The sequence below is a fragment of the Neofelis nebulosa genome, chromosome 8 (genome assembly GCF_028018385.1).
Source record: "Neofelis nebulosa isolate mNeoNeb1 chromosome 8, mNeoNeb1.pri, whole genome shotgun sequence".
In the NCBI taxonomy this organism is placed as follows: domain Eukaryota; kingdom Metazoa; phylum Chordata; class Mammalia; order Carnivora; family Felidae; genus Neofelis; species Neofelis nebulosa.
The window spans coordinates 137,165,346-137,190,548 of NC_080789.1; the positions used below are offsets into that span (position 1 = coordinate 137,165,346).

Consider the following 25,203-nt stretch of genomic DNA (forward strand, 5'->3'; position numbering starts at 1 on the left):
ATGTAACCGGAGGTCCAAGCCCATTTTGACAAGACTAGGGAAACAGTTAAACACCCTACTCGCTAAGCCACTTAGTAATTCCACGTGGGATTCCAATACACGGAAGCAGCTCCCTGGAGAGACCAGGAGTCACTTGGGGACCAACACTATAAAGGGACTGGCTGGTCACCTAGTAAACTATGACCACACACCAACACGGTGAGCTTTACAGACTCACTAGCTGTACCAGGAAGATGCAGTTGCTGATGATAACTTTCACCGTTGGAGAGAGAGAGAGACTCTGACATAAAGTGGCAACGTCTTTAGTATCTGAATTATTTGAGTAAAGACGGGGGGAGGGACCAGGACAAAAGAGGATGAGGCCACATGAAGGCAGCAGGGGCTGAAACAAGGGCACCTGGGTGCTTCAGTCAGTTAAGCATCCAACTCTTGATTTTGGCTCAGGTCATGATCTCACAGTTTGTGGGATCGAGCCCTGTTGGGATCTGTGCTATGGAATCTGTTTGGGACGCTCATGCGCTCGCTCGCGCTCTCTCTCTCTCTCTCTCTCTCTCTCTCTCTCTCTCTCTCTGTTTCATTGCCTCTCCCCTGCTCATTCTCTCTCTCTCAAAATAAATATTTTTAAAAAGGCAGCAGGGGTTGAGACAGAAAAAGGGGCTGCTTCAGCCAGTGTTTCCCTACCAGTTTCTTTAGAAATGTAGACAGTGTGAGCATGACCTTGTTAGGTTGAGATTTAATCCATGGGACATTAAAGATAAAAGGAACATTATGTAGCAAAAATCTCCCAAGGAGCAGGGTTCAGAACATAGCTTCAGCTCCCTAACTAGATCTTAAATAAGACAGCAACCTCCTGAAGTCCAATCCCTGTCCTTTATTAAACAGGGGTCCCAGGACCTACCTCAGGAATTCTTATAAATAAGACACAGATACCTAACACGTGTCAGCATACTTCTGCAAATTTTCTGTTCAGGCAATGTCACTCTGCATTTTGCTTCTTCCTAACTTACGAGGAATTCTTTATGAACATCACCTAGCACTAGAAGACTTAATTTCCACCACAGCTGTCTCCTGTCCTCCAAATTTTTTTTCATCTGTCCTTCCAAATGAAGTTTAGAAAGACAGGATGCTCAGAGCAGTTTCTGGTTGCTTTGGGCTCCCCCTTGTGACAGAACTTGGGAATTGTGTGTGAACCAGTCCCCATTTGAGGCAAATTCACCTAAGCTGAGGTGTGTGTGTGTGTACGTCTTTATCACTCTCTCTGTATCTACTTTTAAACTTTTCCCTAAGGAATAATCCATCTTCTCTAAACTTTGAAGTTAACTTTATTAAGGATACTGGCTAGCAGTTGTATGCTGGAAGTCAGTGGCAGATTGCAAAATTTTGTTTGCAACTTGATCTTTATTTTCACCAACGGGTGCCAGTTGATCAAGATGGATAGTTATCGTAGAACATGCAGTCATTTCCATAGGACAAAGCCCTGCATGTTCCCTGCTTTTCACTGGATTCGCACGATAACCCAGTAGTAAGTCAGCCAGATGTTATCACCACTCTTTTTTTTTTTTTTTTAACAAATGAGACCCAGAGAGGGTGAAGGAATCCGCCCCAAACTATACATTAGGGGGACTAAGCCAGAAGTAGAACCCACAACATTTTGTATGGCCATCACGGGTTCGTTGTGGTTTATCAACTCTTGTGTTGGGAGACACTTCCACCATATTCCCGAGCCTCAGACCACACGTAGCTCATTCCCCAAGGACAGACCTGGAGTGGGGTGGCGTTCAGAGACAGCAGACATGCACACTAGCCCACTGTATCAAAGGATCACCAGCATCAAGACATGCAGCTTTACTAGAAACGCTAGAATGTCTAGAATGTAACATCGTTTTTCTTTCCTAAGGCCGCCATTGCTGCAACTGTACCATATATTCCACAGGCCCACGTAAGAAGACATTCCATTTCAAATGGAGACCTCTAATAGTAAAATGACCTGTGTGTTTATGTGTATGTGCTCACACACAGGGGACTGAGCTAGGTCTTAAAATGCAGCCAGCGTGGAAACGATGGCCATCCCCAGAGGGTCCCAGCCTCGCTTTTTAATTTAGTGCTTCAATACTATCCTCACTTCTCCATTTTGGTAATAAAGCATCTTGTCCCCACCCCCATCCTGGGAGCAGCAGGCATGAGACACAAGGGTTTTCTTCTCTTCGCCATTTAACAAATTGTTATTGTGTTCCTACTAGGTACTGGTTTTCATTGTAAAATATACATACCATGAAATATACTATCTAACCATTCTAAGAGTGTTATTCAGTCGTGTTAAGTATATTCGCATTGTTGTGCAACGAATCTCTGGAATTTTTTTTTTTTAATCAGGCACAACTGAAACTCTATAGCCATTCAACAACCACCCATTTTCCCCAAACCCTCAGCAACCACTGTCCCACTTTCTGTCCTTATAAATCAGACACCTCTAGGGACCTCATACAAGTGAATTCATACAGTATTTGTCTTTTCAAGTCTGGCTTCTTTAATTTAGCACAATGTCCTCAAGGTTTATCTAGGTTGGATCACGTGTCAGGATTTCATTCTGTTTTAAGGCTGAATAATATTCCGCTGTATGTATAGATCACATTGCTTATCCATTCAGCCACTGATGGACCTCACGCATGGCATTGGAAAATGTCACAGCTTGGTTTGCTAGGATGACAAGAGTCACAGGTACACTCTCTACCTTTCAACATTCAACAAGGAAGCCACTGAAAGCCCAGAATACAGTCTTTTCTGCCAGGAGAGTAGATGGATGAAAGGGTAGAAATCTTTTTAAAATGTTAGGTGGAGGGCGCCTGGGTGGCTCAGTTGGTTAAGCATCCAACTCTGGGTTTCAACTTAGGTCATGATCTCGTGGTTTGTGAGTATGAGGCCCCCCCACCCCACCCTGGTCAGGCTCTGTGCTGACAGTGCAGAGCCTGCTTGATTCTCTACCCTACCCCTTTCTCTGCCTCTCCCCTGCTTAATCTTTTTTAGAAAAATAAAAGTTAGGTGAGATCCCAGACTTTAAATCCACTTCCCTAAAGGACAGACCAGACCAGTTCTACTCAAAGCACTGCTGTTAAGCTGCACATCACTCTGAGAGAGAGAATTTCTGGAACTGAAGTCTGCTATCCTGGTCTCTCTCAGCACACTCACTAATTCTGACTCTGTAATGGCGACCACAGATGGGACACCTGAGTTGTACAACTGTGGCCAGAGAGGCTTTACGGGATGGATTTAGGGAGATGACCTCTTTGGAGGTGTGATTACCTACTGAAAGTTTATGCAAAGTCTCAGGACAGACTTCAGTAAAACACGTGGGTTTGGTTTAGTCACAGAACAGCTTACACACACACACACACACACACACACACACACACACACACACACACCAGCTTTCTTAGGTCTGAATCGACTACCCAAGTCCTCACATCACAGGTGGGAAAATGAAGGCTAACGGCACAGGCCAGTGGTTGCTCTTGAGGCCACAGGGGAAGGAGACATTAAAACCAAACACTGTTTGCTCGGTTTGGGCACTGTTCACTCATTTCTGCCGTCAGCATCTCAAAAGCTACAGTTTTCAGTGTGATCGGTGTTAAAACCACATACTGTCACCGCCATCGACTATTTACTAAGTGGCCTTGAAAAGTTCAAGCAGGGTTTTCGCTCAGCCACCTCGTGTTTGTTAATTATGCCTCCGCCTCTTGGTCACACAGATCTTGCTGGGCCAGAAATACAACCATTCTGTTGACTGGTGGTCCTTCGGTGTTCTCCTCTATGAGATGCTGATTGGGCAGTCACCTTTCCACGGGCAAGATGAAGAGGAGCTTTTCCACTCCATCCGCATGGACAATCCCTTTTACCCCCGATGGCTTGAGAAAGAGGCGAAGGATCTTTTGGTGAAGGTAAGAAGTGAAGCCAAGGAGACTCTGTAGAATTAGTATTGGGTATTCTGATCCGTTCTCCCATTCATTTCTAGGTTCTGATTTATACGTGGTAAACAATAGTCATCTTGAACGGGATTTAAATGGGATTCTCACCATGTATCTCAACTGAGGCACCAGTAGGATGGATGTTAGATACCAAAATGAAAAGATAAACGTTCATGTGCCTGGTTTACATAAGAAATGCCCAGGAACCAGTTCCATGACTCTTGAAACCCTTACTTTGAGAGGAAATTGGCCCACTGACAAGCCCAGTTTGTAGCTTAAAACTCAGCCTTTGGTTTCCCATCATGCCCATTAAGCCTACTCAGGCCAGTTCATCTTCCCCTTCCCACCTGGACAGAATGCACAACTCTTCAGCCAAACACAAACCTCACACCACCCCTAGGCCATAAAACACGGTCTCAGTTGAGAAGGTAAAACTGTTCAGCCCGTGAAAGAAGTCAGCAAGTCAACCAGATCTCTAAAGCCAAGACTTTTAATCCCTCTTCTCCGGTCAGATTCAGGGCTGGTGGCCACTCACTTTGGGAGAAGGGAATGTGGTCATGTTGTGGCCAACTGTGTCCTGTTCTCTTCCTCTCCAGCTCTTGGGTCTCTGCTGCAGACCAGACCAGGTTAAAAGCAGGGGGAGGACAGAGGAGTAAGAAGGAGAAACCGTTGTTCTTTAATGGCTGGGTGGCTTCATGCTTGGAGTCTGGTGGTTTGTGAAAGCCAGAACTTCTGTGAGACATCCTAGTAGGTCTTTTGGAAGTAAGAACTGGTCACCGGGGATGTTTTTGGCCAAAGCCCTTGACACACAGGCCATTTGTTTAGTCCGTTCCCTGGCCTAGATTCTATACCAGACTCCATTTCACAGCATTCCATCTCACAGAGACCCTCACTGCTCACTGCCTGAGAGGGCCCCTTCAGCAGTATTTAAAATGCTGCAGATCACATCCCCTTCCCATGTCCACTGGAAACACTGATGCATCTTTCACCCTGTAACTCGGAATTCAGACTGTCACCATCCCTGCAGAATTCGCCATCAAAGCAAGACACACCCCGGTCCACGACGGTCCAGGCTCAGGGGAGAACTGTGTTACAGATGGAAACCGGGCTCTAAGAATCACTTGCCATGAACCAGGAGCTCCCAGGGAAAGCCAATGAAGAGACCTAAGCAGCACCTGAGAGCCATCATTAAAGATTGGGGTTATAGGCAGAGTCCTGGTTTCCTTCTGTTGAGGACGCAAATTAACACCCACAGTGTGAGTACAAAAAATAAGTCACGGTAGTGCAACGTGCTCTTACATATAATGACAACGACCAGCACTCACTGAGCTGTCCCAGCAACTTTTTGGATCAAGGAGATACACCGAGGTGATCAGGAAGCGAACAAATCTAAAAGAAGTGAACCAAGAACACAGGTGTGTTGAATTTGGGCATCTCCTATCTCAGCTGGCTTTAAAAATCATTTAGGAAAATAATTTTCAGTCTTGCTGTCTTTATATTGAAAAGGGGGAGCAAAGAGTAAGACCTTTCAACATTAGAAGCTCTCGGTGGATTTTAAGGGTTGTTTTTTAACATTTATTTATTTTTGAGAGAGAGAGAGAGAGAGAGCGAGCGAGCAGGGGAGGGGCAGAGACAGAGGGAGACACAGAATCCGGAGCAGGCTCCAGGCTCTGAGCTGGCAGCACAGAGCCCGACGCGGGGCTTGAACCCACAAACCGTGAGATCATGACCCAAGCCGAAGTTGGACGCTTAACTGACTGAGCCACCCAGGCGCCCCGGTGGATTTTAAATCTAAAAACAATTACCAGGCCCATCTTGTTTCACAAGTCTACTTTTTTCTCATGAACTACCTGGATTTCAAGGGCACCCACTTCTCCTGCTCCAATACGACCGGCAACTTGTCCAGAGTCTGAGATGCTGAGGCAACTCTGCAGCCCTCCCTCGGGAGTCCAGTGCGTAGACAGCCCCCCCCAGGATACCCCGCCCGAGGCTGACATTGCAAGTCTGAGCCACCTCAACTCAGCTTTCTGTTTCTGTTACCCAAAGAAACCACAAACCTGGAAAACTCTCGCAATGACCCATTAAACACACTTTCAGTGACTGAACAACACACCTATAAAATGAAAGCTGATTTCAAAATTAACCAGTTAAGATGACAACAGTAAAAATTATCAGGATTGGGATGGAAGCAGTGTTGCTTTACGCAAAGGCAAGTTGAGACATTATTACAGTTGCTGCTTGGGTTGTACACGGACTGGACACGTGGACTCAAGGTGAGGTATGATTAGTTGGCTCCAGCTGCTGTAACAAAATATCACAGACTGAGGGGCTCACCCAACAAATTTACTTACAGTTCCGGAGGCTGGGAGTCCAAAGGCAAGGTCCAGCAAGGTCGGTTTCTGGCGAAGGCTTTCTTCCTGCCTTGCAGACAGGTGCCTCCTTGCCGCATCTTCACTCACACACGGGCAAAGAGCTCTCTGCTGTTTCCTCTTATAAGGACTCTAATCCTATGGGATCGGGCTCCCACCCACATGACCTCATTTAACCGTAATTACTTGTTTCCTGCAAGTTCACTCGCATGGGGGGTAGGGCTTCGATGTGTGACTTTTGAGGGCACACGCTTCAGTCTCGTAGTGTGGGGGTGCACTGAAAAGGCCTGGGCCAACGAAACCCCCCAGAAGGGAATAAGGAAACAGCTCGGGGGCTGCCTGGAGGCGATCCACCTTTACCCCTGATGTTCCGCGAAAGCTCAACAGCTATGCTTCCAAACCCAGTGCCGCCTCAGGATGTGGGGGGGCTCACGGCCAGGAGGGAGGGTGAAGGAGTCACGGGGCCAGGTGGAGTTCATCAGAAGTAAATGCTGGAAGTGACGGTTTTTCACAGGAGAGAGAGACGGCGTGGGAAGAAGGATCAGTTCCAGGTAGAGAGGAAAGATGACAAGACACATACAAGGAATATTACTCAGCAAGAAAAAGGAAGGAACGGTTATCGATCTACAAAACAACCTGGGTGGATCACAAGGGTGTTGTGCGGAGTGAAAAAAGGCCAGTCTCCAAGGGTCACATACTGTGAGTCCACTTGTGTAACCTTCTCCAAAGGGCAGCATGGAGATGGAAATCAGATTAGTGGCAGTGGGGGCTGGGGAGAGTGGAGGCAGGACAGCGACTGTAGAGGGGGATCCCAAGGGACAGCTTTCTGTTGACAGGACGGGTCTGTACCTTGTGTGCACGGCGGTTACCCAAATCTATGCGTGGGATAAAATGACAGAGAACTAGACACACACATTGTATCAATGCTGGCCTCCTGCTTTTGGTGTCGTTCTATAATTATAAAAGACGTAGGCATTAGGGGAAGCTAGGTGACAGGGACACAGGACACCTGTACTAGCTTTTAACATCCTGTGAATTGATATGTATGGACTGAATGTGCCGGCCCCAAATCCTATGTTGAAGCCCTAACCCCCAAAATGATGAGGCCTCTGGGACATAATGAGGCAGAGATGACACAATCGGGGTGGGGTCACCACAGTGGACGAGTGCCCTTATAAAAAGAGGAAGAGAGAGCTATCCCCCCCTCCAAGTGCATGCACCAGAGGAAGGCCATATGAGGACACAGCAAGAAGGCGGCCACCTACCCGCCAAAAAGAGGGTCCTCGCCAGAAAGTGCCCACACAGGCACCTTGATCTTGGACTTCCAGATTCCAGAACTGTGAAAAATAAATGTCTGTTGTTTAAGGCACCACTCAGTCCGTGTCATTTTGTAGCAGCCCAAGCAGACTAAGACGCTGTGATTGTTTCAAAATAAAAAGTTTAAGAACAAAATAAAATCTAAGGGTTAATGCCAGCAAATACCAAAACCAAAATCATGTGCACTTTCAATAGCGGGAAAAAGAGTTGCTAGAAGAATAGGAAATAAATCTGGCTGAACAGAGCAGAAACCAAGACAAGTAAGAATAAAAAGTGGGAGAGAGTGGGACTCGTTGGCGAAAGAGGTCTTAGATCCACGTGGAGGAGACCGGGCTTATCCCTTCCCATAGGTGTTGGTAAAAATTCCATCTCCTTGCCCCACAAGGAAGGTAGTCCTCTGCCATGTTCTAGAAGTAAGGCTGATAAAAATTAGTTTCCTCTCTCCTCCTGGTTTGCTCTGTAACTTTGGCCCCACTGCCCCCCTCATCCTTGAGTTCCGTTTTCTGCAAAAATCAAAGGTAGCATCATTTCTGAGAAACTTCCTGTAGAGAATTATAATGTAAAACCCAGAAGTAATGAGTCCTCTAAAAAAAAAAAAAAAAAAAAAAAGGAATCTGTTACAACAGCTGCATCAATATCACTCTCTATTCCCTTTAGTCCTCACAGCACATAGATGCAGGTAGTGTACTGAACAACTGCGCAGAAGAGGCTGTGCTGCATCATGAATTGCAACTGGGACACCGCTGTTCAGTTGAGTCTTGAAAAGAAACACCCCTTTCTCCCTCATGTATTCATCCGGGATGTCCTGTCCATTTGTTTGGAAACGGGCGGAAAACGAAAGATCCCAAACAGAAGCACCTCTCCCTTCTGTAGAAAGATGTATCTGCGCAGGGAATGAAGAGGGGAGAAGACCCCTCTCCAGGGACAGGGGCTAAGCGCTGGTGGCCCTCCTCAGCCACCCAGCACGGCTCCCCAGCCCAGACAGTCGAGTAAATTCAAACAAACGACAGCTACATCCTGGCCATTCGTGTACGAGGTGTGCTGTTTCCTGTTAATGTAAACCGCCCTCTGACAGCTTCTATGAACAAAAGCAAGTCTTTCTTCATGAACACGGAGTCCCTTGGTGCAGCTTCTCCAGCACAGAGCCGATGGCCTCCCGCAAGGTCACCAGACCTGGAAAGGGGGGGGGGGGGCGTGCTTTGATGCAGGGGACAGAAGACAGTAACTCACTCTTGTGCAGGATGGGAAAGAAATCTGAGTCTCGAACATGAGGTCATGTTATATTCTCATTACATATTTTATCTTTGAAAGTATATTTTTTTAAATTTCGCAGGTACATGGGTCGGTCTCAGAAGGCTCTGTCAGGATGCTCTAGGTACAAACGACACATGGTCCTGGAAAAATCCAACAGGAAACAGCATGGTCTGCACTTGGCATAGGGCAATTACTTCTCACTGTATTCAGTAAAGCCTTTCATTATAGCTACGTGAGCTAGAGACACTCCCACCTTCTCTCTCTTGTTTCATGAAAACATCCTTAAAAAGTAGGGGCCAGTAAGGTGTGATGATCGTTTCTAGGGAAGTCACTTATTCCCTCTGCTTCTAAAGAATCAGTCTGCTTTTCCAACTGTTGGCCTACATTGGTGTTCGAGTCTACAGAAGAAAAATTTTACTGTGAATTTGGTGCCTTTTCTGTGTGCCGTTATATATGCTGAAGACAAGATTCTGGCAGAAGGTGAGGACTGAAGATCTATGGTCTGCATGTAAATAAAGTAGAAAGACAACTTGCTCACTTATTTAACAAACATTTATCATGCATCTACTTTGTGCACAGCACTGTGCTAGGTTCTGTAAGAAAGAGAAACATAAGTGGTGTTTGCCCTCCATAGCTTACACTCTACTAAAAAAAAAAAATACTCTTAAAAATACTCTTGGGGCAACTGGGTGGCTCAGTCGGTTGAGCATCTGACTTTGGCTCAGGTCATGATCTCATTCGTTCCTGAGTTCGAGCCCCGCGTCGGGCTCTGTGCTCACAGCTCAGAGCCTGGAACCTGCTTTGGATTCTGTGTCTCCCTCTCTCTGCCTGCCTCTCTCTCTCTCTCTCTCTCTCTCAAAAATAAAAACGTTAACAAAATACTATTAAAAATGATAGATAGATACCTTCTTTAATGGAGGGAAGATATTCAGATGTCCTACGGAGCCCAGAGGAGAGACTAAAGAGGCTGTTTATAATTTGGGCTCTACCCCTGGCTAGACCTGTGATCTTGAGCAAGTTATTTAGCTACTCTGAGCCCCCGTGTCCTTAACTGACGATTGGGACAGTGATCTCTGCTTTTAGAATCTGTCTTCAAAGTCAGGCCGATATGGCGGAGGCATCTGGCACTACTCCTGACTCTCAACGCTGGTTGGAATAAGTCACGGAACCGACCATATGACGAGTATGAGTTGAAGGGCAGGGAGGGCTCACCAGGAGTTGAGGGAGTCAAAGAAAGCTTCACAAAGAAGAAGGGGCATAAGCTGAACCCTGAGTGATGGGCTGGGATTGAAAGCTGAGGTGAAAGGAAATGGCAAAATGTGGGGAGACGTATCTCCTCACGAGATGGAGATGTCCATAGCGAAGGACAGAGGTGGGAAAGGCAGGTGGCATATTCAGTGAGCAGACATGTCTGGACAGAAGAGAGGGTTACAGTGGGGACAGAAGGATGTGTGTCTGCAGAGGCCACAAAAAGCCTGGGATGACCAGCCAGGCTCAGAGGATGTTAGGACTCACCAGGGCATAGAGATGACCTTGCCTCACCCTGCATTCTCCAGGGGAGGAAATGGAGACTCAGAAAACTTGCACAAGGCCACGTGGGTAGGAAGTCTCTTGGGTGACAGCCTCATGTTGGTGGTTTTCTAACGGAGCTTTGGAACATCAAGTTTCCATCGAGAGACCTCAGCTGCCACCGTATGGTAAAGTGGGACAGCTGACCGTGTGGCTGCACTAGCTGGTTACATGGGTATTCCACCTGGACTTTTAAAAAGATTACCATGATTTTTAAAAAGAAGAAAAAAATCTCCACTTTGCTACCACGCACGTTGTGTTTTTTTTCTTCTTTTGGTTTTGGGTTTTTGGGGGGCCTTTCGGTAGAGCCTTTGAAGATTTTCAAGTAGGAAGGTAACATAAGTAAGGCAGTGTTTGGAAACACATAGACTGGCTATTCTTACAAGAGATAAAAGCAAGAGATCTCTGTAATTTAGTTGTTACCGGAGGTCCGGTCCTGCCAGAGCCTCGTGGAATATCCCTGTTTCAGAGACCCCACGGTGACCTTATGAACACCCTACAGCTAGAAGTTACTCTATAAACAAACATCGAGCTGCGGGATAAAAAGGGGTAACTATTTCAGGCACTTGGGACCCGTGACTCCCCAGGTCTCGTGTTTGGACTCTCCTATTCCGTACTGCCCTTGACCCGTTGTGTTGGAGTTTGAAGAGTTGCCAAGCTCCTTTCCTGTCCTGGCCAAGGTTCAGCGTGACCTCATAGTAACAGGAGAAGGAACAGTGCAAAGAAGAAAATATATCTGTAACAGACCAGAGGTCATTAAAGAGGATTTGAATTAAGTATTACTTTACCAGCGGGTTTGCAGGAAGCAGAAATGATTCTCACTACTCAGACGCCTTATCCAAAGCTGACCATCAGGGACTAGTTTATAGGATATCATCAAAGCAACACTGTTATCCTTTGAAGGCAGCTTTGTAGGAAATCAAAGTCAATTAATGGGCGGTCAACCCAGCAACAAATAAATTGATCACTTATTCTCTGTTGTTGGGTTTTACAGACCACGAATCACTGCATACGTGCATGTGCACATGTGTTTGCGTGTGTGTGCATGCATGTGTGTGTGCGTGTGTGTGTGATTTCATCTCACACACAGAACCGCCCTTCGGGAAGGATACCTCATTCACTTTACAGGGGAGGACACAGACTCAGACTCCTGCAACTTGCCAGAGGTCCCGTAAACAATACAAGGCAAAGCTGATTTCAAAACCGGTCTATATCACTCAAGAGACTGCATTTCTAGGGCCAGGAGCAAGGGAGCAAAAACCCAGACCCTGGAATATTCAGAAGGCTCATTTGAGGGAGAGTGCTGTCACCAGTTTGGAGACAACAGTTGATACTTGAGAGTGGAAAAACCGGGTTAGAAAAGCCTCAAAAAGCAGTCTTTACCTCGTGGAGTCAAATCCCCATGACTTGCGCCTCACACACTATGAAATGCAGCCTCCTCTGAGGCTAACCGGCTGGTCCCCTGGGAAGTAACTGTTTTCTTTCTGCCGCTTCTCAGCTCTTCGTGAGGGAACCTGAAAAGAGACTAGGAGTGAGGGGAGACATCCGCCAGCATCCTTTGTTCCGGGAGATCAACTGGGAAGAGCTTGAAAGGAAGGAGATTGACCCACCGTTCCGGCCTAAAGTGGTAAGGACCCTCCCAGGACCATTTGGTTCCAGCTTGGCTCCCGGGCTGCCTGCCTGCCCCTCACCCCTGCTTGAGCCCCTACCTTCCCTCCGGGGTGCAGTTCTCGGAGGAAAGTGCTTCCTTAACCGTAATTCAGGTTACCTGGCTGGGAGTGGGGGGGATGGGGTGCAGGGGGGATGTTACTCTTGTTTTGCAATATCTAACCTGTGCGATGAAAATGTACCTGCATGAAAAATGAATTCCTGGGCGCATGCCTCAGACGTAACCTGCATGTGCCAGATGGCTCTCTGATGAGATACGGCGCTTTTGCACAGGATGCATCCGTGCCCCACGGTCACAGATTCTGTGACCCAAACGTGTATGCGGGGGATCTTGCAACCCTCTTTTCCGTGGCTATTTATTAAAGTTTGCCTGACATTTGCAACTGGTTCACGTTAACTATATTCCCTAACGGCAATCGTTCAGTGTTACTCGGTTTAAGGAAAAAGTACATTGGGGCTGAGGAAGAGACAAGTCTCTAAATTCCCAGGTGTATGCTCACTAGTGAAAGTCACTAACCTCCATGAGAAAAGGCACAATGACCTGTCTATGTGCAGAACCACCATAAAGCGAAGACAAAGTAAAGAAGGGACGCCCCGGGGTCTCAGTGGGTTAAGCGTCCGACTCTCTATTATGGTTCAGGTCATGATTTCACGGTTCATGAGATCGAGCCCCGTGTGAAGCCCCAGGTCAGGCTCTGCACTGACAGCTCGGACCCTGCTTGGGATTCTCTCTCTCCCTCGCTGCCCCTCCCCCACTCACATGCACGCACACGCTCTAAAAATAAGTAAACTTACAAAAAAGTAAAGTGCAGTTAAAATGAAAAAGCTCTGCAGACGGATGTTGGTAAGCGTGACTGCACAGAGCCACTGAACCGTACTCCTAAAAATCATTCAGATGGTCACTTTTAGGTTAGGTATATTTTACTACAGTTTTTACAATAAATAGTTTTTGGGGTTTTTTTAATTTTTTTAATGTTTATTTGTTTTTGAGAGAGAGAGAGAGTGTGTGAGCAGGGGAGGGGCAGACAGGGAGGGAGGCACAGAATCCGAAGCAGGCTCCAGGCTCCGAGCTGTCAGCACAGAGCCCCGACGCAGGGCTTGAACCCACGAACCACCAGATCATGACCTGAGCCGAAGTTGGATCTCAACCGACTGAGCCACTCAGGCGCCCCAGCACTTTGCCTGGCTTTTACCAGTGGTGACATTTTGCCAATACATGAATGTTTTGTTTTAATTTTTAAATGTTTTTATTTGCTTGTGAGAGGAAGTGGGGGAGGGACAGAAAGAGGGAGACCCAGAATCGGAAGCAGGCTCCAGGCTCCGAGCTGTCAGCACAGATTCCGACACGGGGCCCGCACCCACGCACCGTGAGATCATGACCTGAGCCGAAGTGGGATGTGTGGCCACCTCAGCCACCCAGGCGCCCCTCAATAAATAGTTGTTTTAAAGGGTAAGGCAAATGATAGATATGCCAGCTCTACCCGTCCCTGGTCAGTATGGATATAAACGATCTCTACGGTCTCTTGCGTGGAAGTGGCACAGGCTCGTGGATCCCGAAGCAGAGTGCCTCGCTCTAGAAAACAGCTACTGCTGTTCATCAGGAGCGGGGAGGACGAAGTGAGTGTGTTCCTAGGACACACCATTGTCCCAAGCTCTGGGGACGCGCTAAGGGTTCCACAGGCTGGTCTCTAGCACTTACTGTTTGGACCAGCACCATCCCTCATACGTGGGTTAATAATTTGTGCTAAAATGATTTTTTTTTTACCTAGTTTCACTCATCAGAACAATGTAACTCATGCCTCAACTTTCACAGTACATTACAATTGACTTGATAGTGTCCATCTAAAAATCAGACTTTTGATCTACACTTTCCCTACAGGACAATTCCCAGTTCTGCCAGTAGGAAGGAATTTCCCTGACCTGTTGTCCAAGCAGCTGTTTGTAGGCAGAGGCCACAGGCCATTGGCTTCACCAGCCCGGGGCCCCCTTGAGGGGAGGGAGAGTCTCCGACTATTAGTTATGCTCATATATATAAGGGTGACTTTTGATCATTAAAAAAAAAAAAAAAAACTGAACTATACACCATACTAAGCAGTGTTTATAAATAGGTGTTTGTTTTTACCTTCTTTTTTTTTTTTTCTCACGGGCACCGGTGAGCTAGGTGGCTCGAGGGGAGTTTGTCCCCATCGATCTATGGAAGACGGTCCAAGATGGTTAATGATAAAATTAACATGGGTGGAGAAGCCAGCAGTAGTGAAGGATATTGATGTAAGAACAGGAATATATAATCTGTAAAACTCCTTCCCTCCACTCCCATCCTCCAGCCCTCCCCTCTTCCCCCTCAGCTACCCCCTAAAGACTAAAAGGATACAGGTCACATCTGGCCCCGCCTCTTTTTCAGAAGTGGCCAATCCTGTTTCAGGTAAACTATTAACCAGAATCGAGACCCTACTTGGATGTATATAATGAAATTCCTTTACATGAATCTAAGTGTACTATTGACAAGCTAATGCCTCGGGATCTTAGGAATGTTCCATGAATCCACCTATGACCATCTATAAATGTTACTTCAGTTCATCTGCAATGCGGATAGCATGCAGTGTCATGTACGCATGACAGCCTAGATAACAGAAAGATAATTAATGCAGTGGCTGATTTTCTTCCTTTTGTTCCTCCCTCCCTTGAACTCTGATCAAGAAATCACCGTATGACTGCAGCAATTTCGACAAAGAGTTCTTAAATGAGAAGCCCCGGCTATCATTTGCTGACAGAACCCTCATCAACAGTATGGACCAGAATATGTTCAGAAACTTTTCCTTCATCAACCCAGGGATGGAGAGGTTGATATCCTGAACCACTTCCCCTGACACATGAGGGACTTTGCCTTCTCTCTGCGAACTGATTCAAGTGACACTCCTTGGATTCCTTTTCACCTTGGAAAAGAAAAGAAACACTCAATAACACCGGCTGAGACCTTCGAGCTCCCCACTGACTCTGTATCTGCAGCAGAACCCAGCTCCACTCATTACAACGCCCTTCGGTGTCTCTCCCGTCCTCTCCTGCGGCCACCCCTGATGTTAGGTCATCAGTAACCATAGTTATTTACTGGAACGAGGGTTCTCCTCCGCACTGTGAAAGATCTGAAAACTTAACACTGCCCTAAACTGTGGCTCTTCATGTGGGCACTAACGGCTGATCAGTGAAATACTTGATGACGGAAGGGGGCACAGTGAGCACGGGCTTCTGGAGACTGAAACAGCGCGTCGCCTGGTGGGAAAGCGGGCTTCATTCAGCCACAGACAAGTAGCCAGTGACCCGTTTTATTCTGTTCACGTCTGGGGAAGTGTAAATGGTGATGGAGGAAGCCCTGGGTAGGTTTTTATGGGAATTCTTCACAATAAACATAGCTTGTAACTTCAGATTTACAAATCCATTCATTCTGATTAGCCATGGAATTCTCGGGAAAGAAGAAAACGGAAAGTGAAAAGAGATCATGTCGCTGAGGTGGTTTAATAAAACACCTACTCTGGCTATCTTATCAACATAGATATTACACTTAGAGTCCAACAAAGATAGACTCATTTACTCCTGCCAGTGGAACCACCCCATCCACCCACTCTCAGCTGATTTCAATATTGTGGAAGCCACTCACTACAATCCTTTTCACGCTGTAACAAGAAGGGCATAGTGCTTCCAAGAGAAAAGAAAACCAATCTCTTATCACACCCTTGATGGTGATTTCGTGACTCATAAGTCTCCCTTTAGGCATTAGTCAAAATAAAAGACCCATGCATGCTACTTGTAGCAGTCGATCTTCTTTGATGACAATTCTAGCTATTTTTAAGGATCTGTGTTGTTTGTATATTTTGATAAAATATTGTGACTTAATGACAGAGGTGGATATGTAAAAATGGAATAAAAGAAAGAAAGAAAGAAAGAAAGATGCCTCTTAATAGTTTAATTCCCTACTTGTCCCCGCAAGAACTTGGTTTTGTCATGGTTGGCATCAAAGTGTCACTCACGTTGAGCTGATGTTGGAAATTTGGGGAATCACTAAAGGTCCCCAAAAGAGTGAGAGACTCATAACTTTTAAGTTACTGTTACTATGTTCCTCTTTCCCTTCACCACGAGATCTCTTGGGAGTGACCCACACATGTTGCTACAGGTCTACACATGTTGCGTCTACTCCTCCAACACCCAGATCCAGCTCTGCCCTCCTATCTGTCCCCAGGCACTGCTTCCTCTCAGAACTACCTTCCTGCTGGCCCTTGTGCAATGCACTAGGTCCTCATCTACCTTTCTGCAGTTTTTTATACAAGGGAAAGACCCTCCTTCGATCTTGAGCCCATCATCACTGCAACCCAGCACTTTCCCCTTCCGCCCCCTCCACCTGCGAGTGCTCCCTTGACGAGCCCCTTTCCTCCTACCCACCCCCCCCCCCGCCGTCACTTCCAAGGCCTCTCTGCCCATCTTGTTTCCACTTTTCTCTTGGTTCTTTCCCACCACCTTGTGCCTTCTAGGCTTGCTTGCTTGATTTTTTTTTAATATAATTTATTGCCAAATTGATTTCCATACAACACCCAGTGCTCATCCCAACAAGTGCCCTCCTCCCTGCCCCTCTCCCCCGGCCCCCATCCACCCTCAGTTTGTTCTCAGTATCCGAGAGTCTCTTATGGTTTGCCTCCCTCCCTCCCTCTCGGTAATTTTTTTTCCCCTTCCCCTCTTCCATGGTCTTCTGTTAAGTTTCTCAAGATCCACATATGAGTGAAAACACATGGTATCTTTCTCTGCCTGACTTACTTCACTTAGCATAATACCCCCCAGGTCCATCCACGTTGCTGCAAATGGTCACATTATGCAAAGAGCCTAAATGTCCGTCAACTGGCAAATGGATAAAGAAGATGTGGTTTATATATACAATGGAATGCTACCTGGTTTCTAGGCTTTAAACAGTCTCCACTGACTAGCTCTATTTTCTTACAATCTCTACCTCTCTTGTATTTCCTACTTCCATTAACGGCACCATCGTAGGTCTAGTCATCCAGGCTCAGGACCTCAGAGTCATTGTTGACTGTCCCCTTTCCCTATTTTTTTAACTAAATCCTTGTGATTCTTCCTCTGTAGTCTCTCCAAAAGACATACACACCTCTACTTTCTGCTACTCATGTCTGGATCCGTCTCCCCATCTTAAGTCTCTCTCCTCATTTTAATTCATATATATAACATACATTACAAACTACAGAGTAGGAATAACTTTTCCTCTGCCCTCTTATGTTAAGAACCTGGGGCGTGCTGATTAAACTGACAAATGACATTAGCAAGAGAAGCAGGCTTTTACTTACACATGCTACACACATATATGCAGGAGTGATTAGTAATTGAAAGGAGTAGTTAGAATTTGGGGCTTAAACACCTAGCTTGGCAGGAGAAAGGGAAGTGGGGGGTGGGGGGAAAGGCTCCTATAGGAAGGACAAATATGCTTCTTTAGGAAATGTAAATGGGTTTTCGGGAAAATACATAGGAGATAAGAATGTTTGTCTACACAGCTATGAGTGGTCAGGGCCATAAAATTTCCACAGAGAGAGGATTTATGGTTAAGTATGTTTACTCTTGGTCTCGCTCCTATGAATAGACCCACCCTGAAGGATTTATGGCTGTCCTCATTTTTCTGAAATTTCTGCTTTGGGTCAGATAAGGAAAGTTTCCAGAAAGCCTCTTTCTGCATCTGTTGAATCCCAAGTGTCTTTAGCTTAAAATAATCCTTATTATTTATGAAATATAAAACTATTATCCTCACAAATCAAAGTTGTTATCCCATCATACTCATGTTCAAAACTCTGTGTCATCTTCACTGGCAAAAACCCAGGCAGGGCCACCAACCTGTCCCCAACCTCTCTACCTGACTCCATTTCCACCTTTCACTCACCTGTGCTCTGGTCAATCTACATTTCTTAGTACTGCCTATAAACTCCCATTACTTCCTGCCTCTGTGACTCCTGATACTAGTATGCCTGCCTAGAATGCCCCATTCCCACACATTCAATGTCTTCCTGTCTCTCAAGATCCAGTTCAGTTGATGCATCTGCCAAGAACTATCCCCGTCCGGGTGTATCCACGAAGCTGGTGTAGCTCCCGCCTCTCTGAGCTCCCATCGGATTGTATTTCTCTGTCCTTCTCTCATGGCACCTATCAAGTTATGGAAGTGTGTGTTTTGCCTCCCTTTGTAGGCTGTACGCCCCCAAGGACAGGATCTCAGTCCAATTTGTCTTTATACTTCTTACAGTTTTTTTGTACAGTTGGCCCTGGAACAACACAGGGTTAGGGACATCAACCCCTCAGACAGTCAAAAATCCACATGTAACTTCTGACTCCCTCAAAACTTAACTACTAATAGCCTACTGTTGGCCAGAAGCCTTACCCATAACGTGAGCAGTCAATTAACACGTATTGTATGTTGTATGTATTATACGTTGTACTCTTACAATCAAGTACGCTAGAGTACAGAGTATGTTATTAAAAAAATTATAAGGAAGAGAAAATACATTTATAGTACCATACTGTAAAAATCCACGTATAAGTGGATGTTCAATTGTACCATACAGTTCAAACCTGTACTGTTTAGGGGTCAGTGGTGTATTAGAGCTCCAAAAGAGTCACTGGACCAATGAGGAGCATTTGAATGGTGACCCTCAAAACAGATGTCCACCTGGAATCCTGGATTGTATGGATGGGCACTAAATCCAGTGTCAAGTGTCCTTAGGAGGGACATGCAGAGAAGAGAAGGACATGTGAAGAGGCAGACAGTGATTGGAGTAGTATGGCTGCAAGCCAAGGAACACTGGGAGCCACCAGAAGCTGGAAGAGGCAAGGAACGACTGTCCCACGGAGCCTTCAGAGGGAGAGTGGCCCCACCAACACTTGAGTTTGAACTCTTGGCCTCTAAAATCATGAGAGAATAGATTTCTGTTGTTTTTAGGTCATTCAGTTTGTGGTCATTTATTCTAGCAACCACAGGAAATTAATACACACTGTTAAATGAAACCCAGAAGTGCACTAGGAGGTTACAAGGATCTCTGTGCATCCCTGCCCACTCTGGCCACCACACATGCAAACAGGGACATCTAGTTCCTGCCGGACTCTCACACCACTTCTCCTATGATGTAACTTCCCATATCACTCAACTTTCTGTCCGTAGGAATTCCCCACTGTTGCTCTCACTCTTCCTTGCATTTTTCTATTATCTCCTTTCTCTTGCCTGCTTTTGCCCTCTCCTGCCTCCCTTAGTAAGATGAAGGGGGCATCACAATAGGTATAGGGACCCCTGCAATGGGGTCTTGCAGGGGCTGAGAGAGATTGGATTCAACTCCAAATACATCATGGCAAAGAGGGAGTTACTAAGAGGAAACATCAGGAATAAGGGGGATTCTGCCCAAACCCCAGGATTCTTGCTGAAGACACCCAGGTGATCAGACACGACCTGAGAGATGCTAGAGAACCAAGAACTCAATCAGATATCCAGAATGGTGGCAGCCAGGGCAGGGGGGGGGGAGGGTTCTGCTTAAACTGATTTGCTAGGACTTGTGTTAAAATTGAACAATGCAGAGACGAACACAGAAGCCCAAAAGTCATGCCTCACTGACAAATAATTCAAGGGAGCCTGAACAGAGTTTGGTCAAGGAGAGACTATTTGTCAGGGTTTACAGCAAAGATCATAGTCATAGCATTGCAACAGCTTTGGGGCTACAATTAGTTTAGCTAGAACAGCTGCTTCTATACAGTCCTGAAAGGCTACTGTCTTCCCTGATGTGATCATACTCATTGAGAAGAAGTGAAGTTCCTATGATCTCATGTGTACACTGAGGTGAGCTGGATCTGTGAGGCCATAGGGTACTGTAGAAAGATGGCAGGTGGGTGAACCAGACAGGCCTCAGTCCAAGCCCCAACTTAGCAGTGATAAGCTTTGCACCATCGTGGGAGTCACTGACTTTCCTGGATGGGATTTTCTTACCTATAAAATGGAGCCCCTTGTCCAAGGTATATTGGGTTGTTATGAGAATAAGAGATGTTCTCGCACAGTGGGGGGAATTTAGCAGATATTTCCTAAATGAGGGTTACTGTGATATTTTCAAGTTGATTGTGAGCCTACCAGAAGATATCTATCTATATCTACCTACCTACCTATCTAAATAAATAGCTATAGAGATAGTTAGATATCTACATATAGAGATAGATATCTACAGGCATATCTCAGAGATATTGTGGGTTCAGTTCCAGACCACCACAATAAAGCAAGTATCACAATAAGGCCAGTCAAATGAAGTTTTTGGTTTCCCAGTGTATACAAGTTATCTTTACACTATATTATAGTTGTTAAGTGTGCAATACCATTATGTCTTTAAAAATCAAGATACATACCTTAATGTAAAAATACTGCTAAAAATTGCTAACCATCATTTGAGCTTTCAGTGAGTCATTATCTTTGCTGATGCAAGGTCTTGCCTTGATGGTGATGGCTGCTGGCTGATCAGGGTGGTGATTGCTGAAGGTTAGGGTGGCGTGGAAACTTCTTAAATAAAACAACAATGAAGTTTGCTGTAGTGACTGACTCTTCCTTTTGCAAATGATTTATCTGTAGCAAGTGATGCTATTTGATAATATCCACAGTAGAATTTCTTTCAAAATTGGAGTCAATGCTATCAAACTTTGCTGCTGCTTCATCAAGTTTATGTAATATTCTGATTTTTTTAATGGTTATTTATTTTTGAGAGAGACCGAGAGACAGAGCATGAGCAGGGAGGGGCAGAGAGAGAGGGAGACACAGACTATGAAGCAAGCTCCAGGCTCTGAGCTGTCAGCACAGAGCCCGACGCGGGGCTCAGACTTGTGAACCGCGAGATCATGACCTGAACCACTCAACCGACTGAACCACCCAGGCGCCGCTGTAATATTCTAAATCCTTTGTCATCATTTCAATGATCTTCACAGCATCTTCACCAGGAGTAGATTCCTTCTCAAGAAATCACTTCTTTGCTCCTCTTGAGAAGCAACTTCTTATCTGTTCAATCTGAGGTTGTAGCAATTCAGTCCCATCTTCAGGCCCCACTTCTGATTCTGGTCCTCTCTCTGTTTCCACCTCATCTGTGGTGACTCCCTACACTGAGGTCTTGAACCCCTCAAAGTCATCCATGAGGGCTAGAATGAACTTCTCCCAATTCCAATTATCCTGTGAATGTTGGTATTTTGACCCCTTCCCATGAATCATAAATGTTCTTAATGGCATCTGGAATGGTGAATCCTTTCCAGAAGGTTTTCAATTTACTTGGCCCAGATCCATCAGAGGAATCACTGTCTATGGCAGCAATAGCCTTATGCAATGTATTTCTTACATAATAAACTTGGAAGTTGAAATGACTCCTTGATCCAAGGGCTACAGGAATGGGTGTTGTGTTAGCAGGCATGAAAACAATATTAATTTCATTATCCATTTCCATTGGAACTCTTGGGTGACCAGGTGCATTGTCAATGAGCAGTCATATTTTGAAAGGAATCTTCCTGAGCAGTAGGTCTCAACCATGGGTTCCAACTACTCAGTAAACCATGTTGTAAACAGATGTGCTGTCATCCAGGCTTTATTCTTCCATTTATAGAGCACAGGCAGAATAGATTTAACATAATTCTCAAGGGTGCTAGGGATTTTGGAATGGCCAATGATCACTGACTTCAACTTAAAGTCACCAGCTACACTAGCCCCTAACAAGAGAGCCTGTTCTTTGAAGCTTTGAAGCCAGGCATTGACTTCTCCTTTCTGACTATGAAAGTCCTAGATGGCATCCCTTCCAATAGAAGGCTGTTTCAGCTACATTGGCAATCTGTTGTTTAGTTTACCTACCTTCATTATCTTAGCTAGATTTTCTGGATAACTTGCTGCTTCAACTTATTCTTTTATGTTATGGAGATGGCTTCTTTCCTTAAAATTCATGAACCAACCTCTTCTAGCTTCAAACATTACTTCAGCAGCTCCCCCACCTCTCTCAGGCTTCACAGAATTGAAGAGAATTGGGCCTTTCTCTCACAAGGGAATGATGTGACTGGTTTGATCTTCTATCTAGACCATTCAAATGTTCTCCATATCAACAGTAAGGCCACTTTGATTTCTTATCATTAGTGTTCACTGGAGTAGCATTTTTAATTTTCTTCAAGAACTTCTTTGTATTCACAACTTAGCTAACTGTTTGGCACAAGACGGCTAGTTTTTGGCCTATCTTGCCTTTTGACGTGCCTTACACACTAAGTTTCTCATATCTAGTTTTTTATTTAAGTGAGAGACATGTGACTTCATCTGACTTGCGCACTTAGAGACCAATGGTAGGGTTAGTAACTGGCCTTATTTCAATATTATGGTGTCTCATGGAGTAGGAAGGCTAAAGGAGAGGGAGGGGGGGATGGAGAAATGGCCCGTCGATGCATCAGTCAAAACCTATACATTTATCGATTAAATTTGCCATTTTATATGGGTGCAGTTCATGGCAACCAAAACAATTACTATAGTAACACCACAGATCACCATAACAAATACAATGATAATGAAAGAGTTTGCAACATTGCAAGAATTACCAAAATGGGAAACAGTCAGCAAAGGCTGCTGGAAAAAATAGCACTGATAGTCTTGTTGGATGCAAGATTGCCACAAGTATTCAATCTGTAAAAACAAAAACATTATCTGCAATATGCAATGAGGCAAAGCACAATAAGATGAGATATGCCTGTTTAAAGATGGATAGACACGCAGACAGATAAATCTGTATCTTTAAATGGATGTTTAGGTAGATTTGAGATATATCTAGTGTGTCTTATAAGTCAAATTGTCAACAAGAGAAATAATTATTGATTGTCTCTACCAAGTAGCACAGAAACAGCCTCTATGACTGAGAGGCTATGGTTTTGAAGTGAAAACATCAAGGGAGATAACTCCATTGGGAGCTTTCTTGGGAGGATGAGAGGCTAGCTTCACTGGGCACCTTGTTTCCATTTGCAGAACTACCTCCCGTTCTAAACAGATGAGGAGTCAATTTCTCCCCCGGACAAAACCAGCACAGGTGGTCTCCCCAGTTACCATGGAAATGTTAGGATGAACTACATGTGGCAAAAGATGCTAGAGCATCCTCTTAACTTATCTTGAGGACATGTATCTATGAGAGGCTGTATCTGCTTCGCTGTATAAGGGGGCGGGATTCCTCCTGTTTTTGCAATCCCTGAGCAGATTGCCTGTGATTCACATTATAATCCGGTTGAATGCCTACTCAGTAACAAAACTGTGGTTTTTTTCTCTCCCATTCTTGTGGAGAGGTTTTCTGGATTGAGAGATGATTTGGTTTGTTTTTTTTTTAATTATATTTCCCCAACACCAGCTTCTCCTACCGTTCAATATAAGGAAGGGATTTGGGAAGACACAAGGAGGATTTTTTTTTGACTCCCTGCCTGTGACTCCTTCCCTCCCACCCTCCCTCCAATTTACCCTAAAGATAGTATGGCATGAAAATTCTAATATTCTATTTAAAGGCACATTCTTGTGTTTCTCCCTAAAACACTAATAAGAAATTAGAAAACCATTGAGTCAGTCTGTTATTTCTTTTTTTTCATTTCCCAATCAGAAAATTATTCAACAAATATTTATTGTGCACCTGCTATGTACCTAGAAGTACCCAGCTTATCTTCAAGACAAGTCCTACCTCTCAAGGAACTCTGCGAATCCTCCTACCTACTCCCCATTGCATCCAAGATGTGTGCTCCTCAAAAATTTTTAGCCAACATTTGCTAACTGCAGTTGTCACAGACATGATTTTTTCTATCTGCATATCTTTCTCCCACAGACTAAAAGCTTTTTTCTTAAATGGTGACGCTATTCCTTAAGCAATTCCCTGAAGCTGTCTTCAGGGCTAGTGTTGCTGCTTCCTCGCAGAGAGTTCCCTTCGCTCTGAGTTGTGAGGAAAGCAGGTGAACTTCCACTATATTCAAGTCAAGGTGGTGGTTTTGTTTGTACTCAGAACCAGCTGGCCTTTTCCTGGTGACAACCTCCACACTATTGCAAAAACTGCACCCATGGGGCTTGGGCTTGAGGGGAGAATAAGCAAACCAACAGATGAGCTGAAGCCCGTAGAGTAACAGAAGATTAAGGACAGAAAAGTATGTTCTAGCCAGATTTCCAGTGCTACAAAAATTTGGATAAAGAGTTTGAATGTCCTTCCATGAGCAAGGTGGAGCCACTGAAATTATGCCAACAGAGCACAAAATTCTCAAAGCACAAGCACCAGAAGCATAAGTGAAAAAAAAAATTAATTAAAAAAAGAGTTTTCTCTGGAAAACTGGAGGCCAAGTTGCTGAAGGGAAGACCCACTCAGAATTTCCTACATATCAGATCATATCATCTGAGTTAGAGGACATCAGAGGGACATAAGAGGTCCCGGCTCTCACACCCCCACAAAAACAATGACTGAACAAATACTTATGGAGGCAAGTAGCTCTGGGAGAGGTCCAGAGTGCACTGAGAAGCTCCAACGACCCAGTGGAGGACAAAAAAACAACACTGGCCACATAGAAAGATGGAGCTGACCCTTCAACAACATGGGGAGTTAGGGGCACCAAATCCTGAGCTGTCAAAAATCCATGAATAACTTTTGACTCCCCCAAAACTTACCTATGAATAGCCTACAGTTGACCAGAAGCCTTACCAATCACATAAACAGTGGATTAACACCTGTTCTGTACGTTCAACGTGTTGTGTGCTGTATTCTTACAATAAAGTACGCTGGGGAAGAAAAAGTGTTCAGAAAATCATGAAGAGGAGAAAACACGTGTACAGTACTGTATTTGTAAGCAAAACAAAACGAAACAAAACTCTGCATATCTGTGGACCTGTGCAGTCCAAACCCGTGTTGTTTGAGGGTCAGCTGTACCGGTGCGTTTTATCCCCATCACGCCTCCTCGCGCTGGCAGCCCTCAGCAGCAAGGGATCCTCTTGAAACACCTGACATGGCTTCTCCCTGAAGAGGAGAGGAGCAGGAGAC

General features: G+C 45.2%; 1 protein-coding gene across 3 annotated transcripts in view; it reads left to right on the forward strand.

Moving 5' to 3' along the window:
- The window catches only part of PRKCQ (protein kinase C theta), a 188,043-nt gene extending 172,487 nt beyond the window's left edge, over nucleotides 1-15,556 (forward strand). For all 3 annotated transcript variants that reach the window (XM_058681961.1, XM_058681962.1, XM_058681964.1), the window contains 3 exons: nucleotides 3,747-3,935; nucleotides 11,970-12,098; nucleotides 14,837-15,556. In XM_058681961.1, coding sequence (XP_058537944.1) covers nucleotides 3,747-3,935; nucleotides 11,970-12,098; nucleotides 14,837-14,992 — 474 coding nt within the window. In that variant the 3' untranslated portion in view covers nucleotides 14,993-15,556. The remainder of the gene's footprint in view (nucleotides 1-3,746; nucleotides 3,936-11,969; nucleotides 12,099-14,836) is intronic.
- Nucleotides 15,557-25,203: the final 9,647 nt, after the last annotated feature.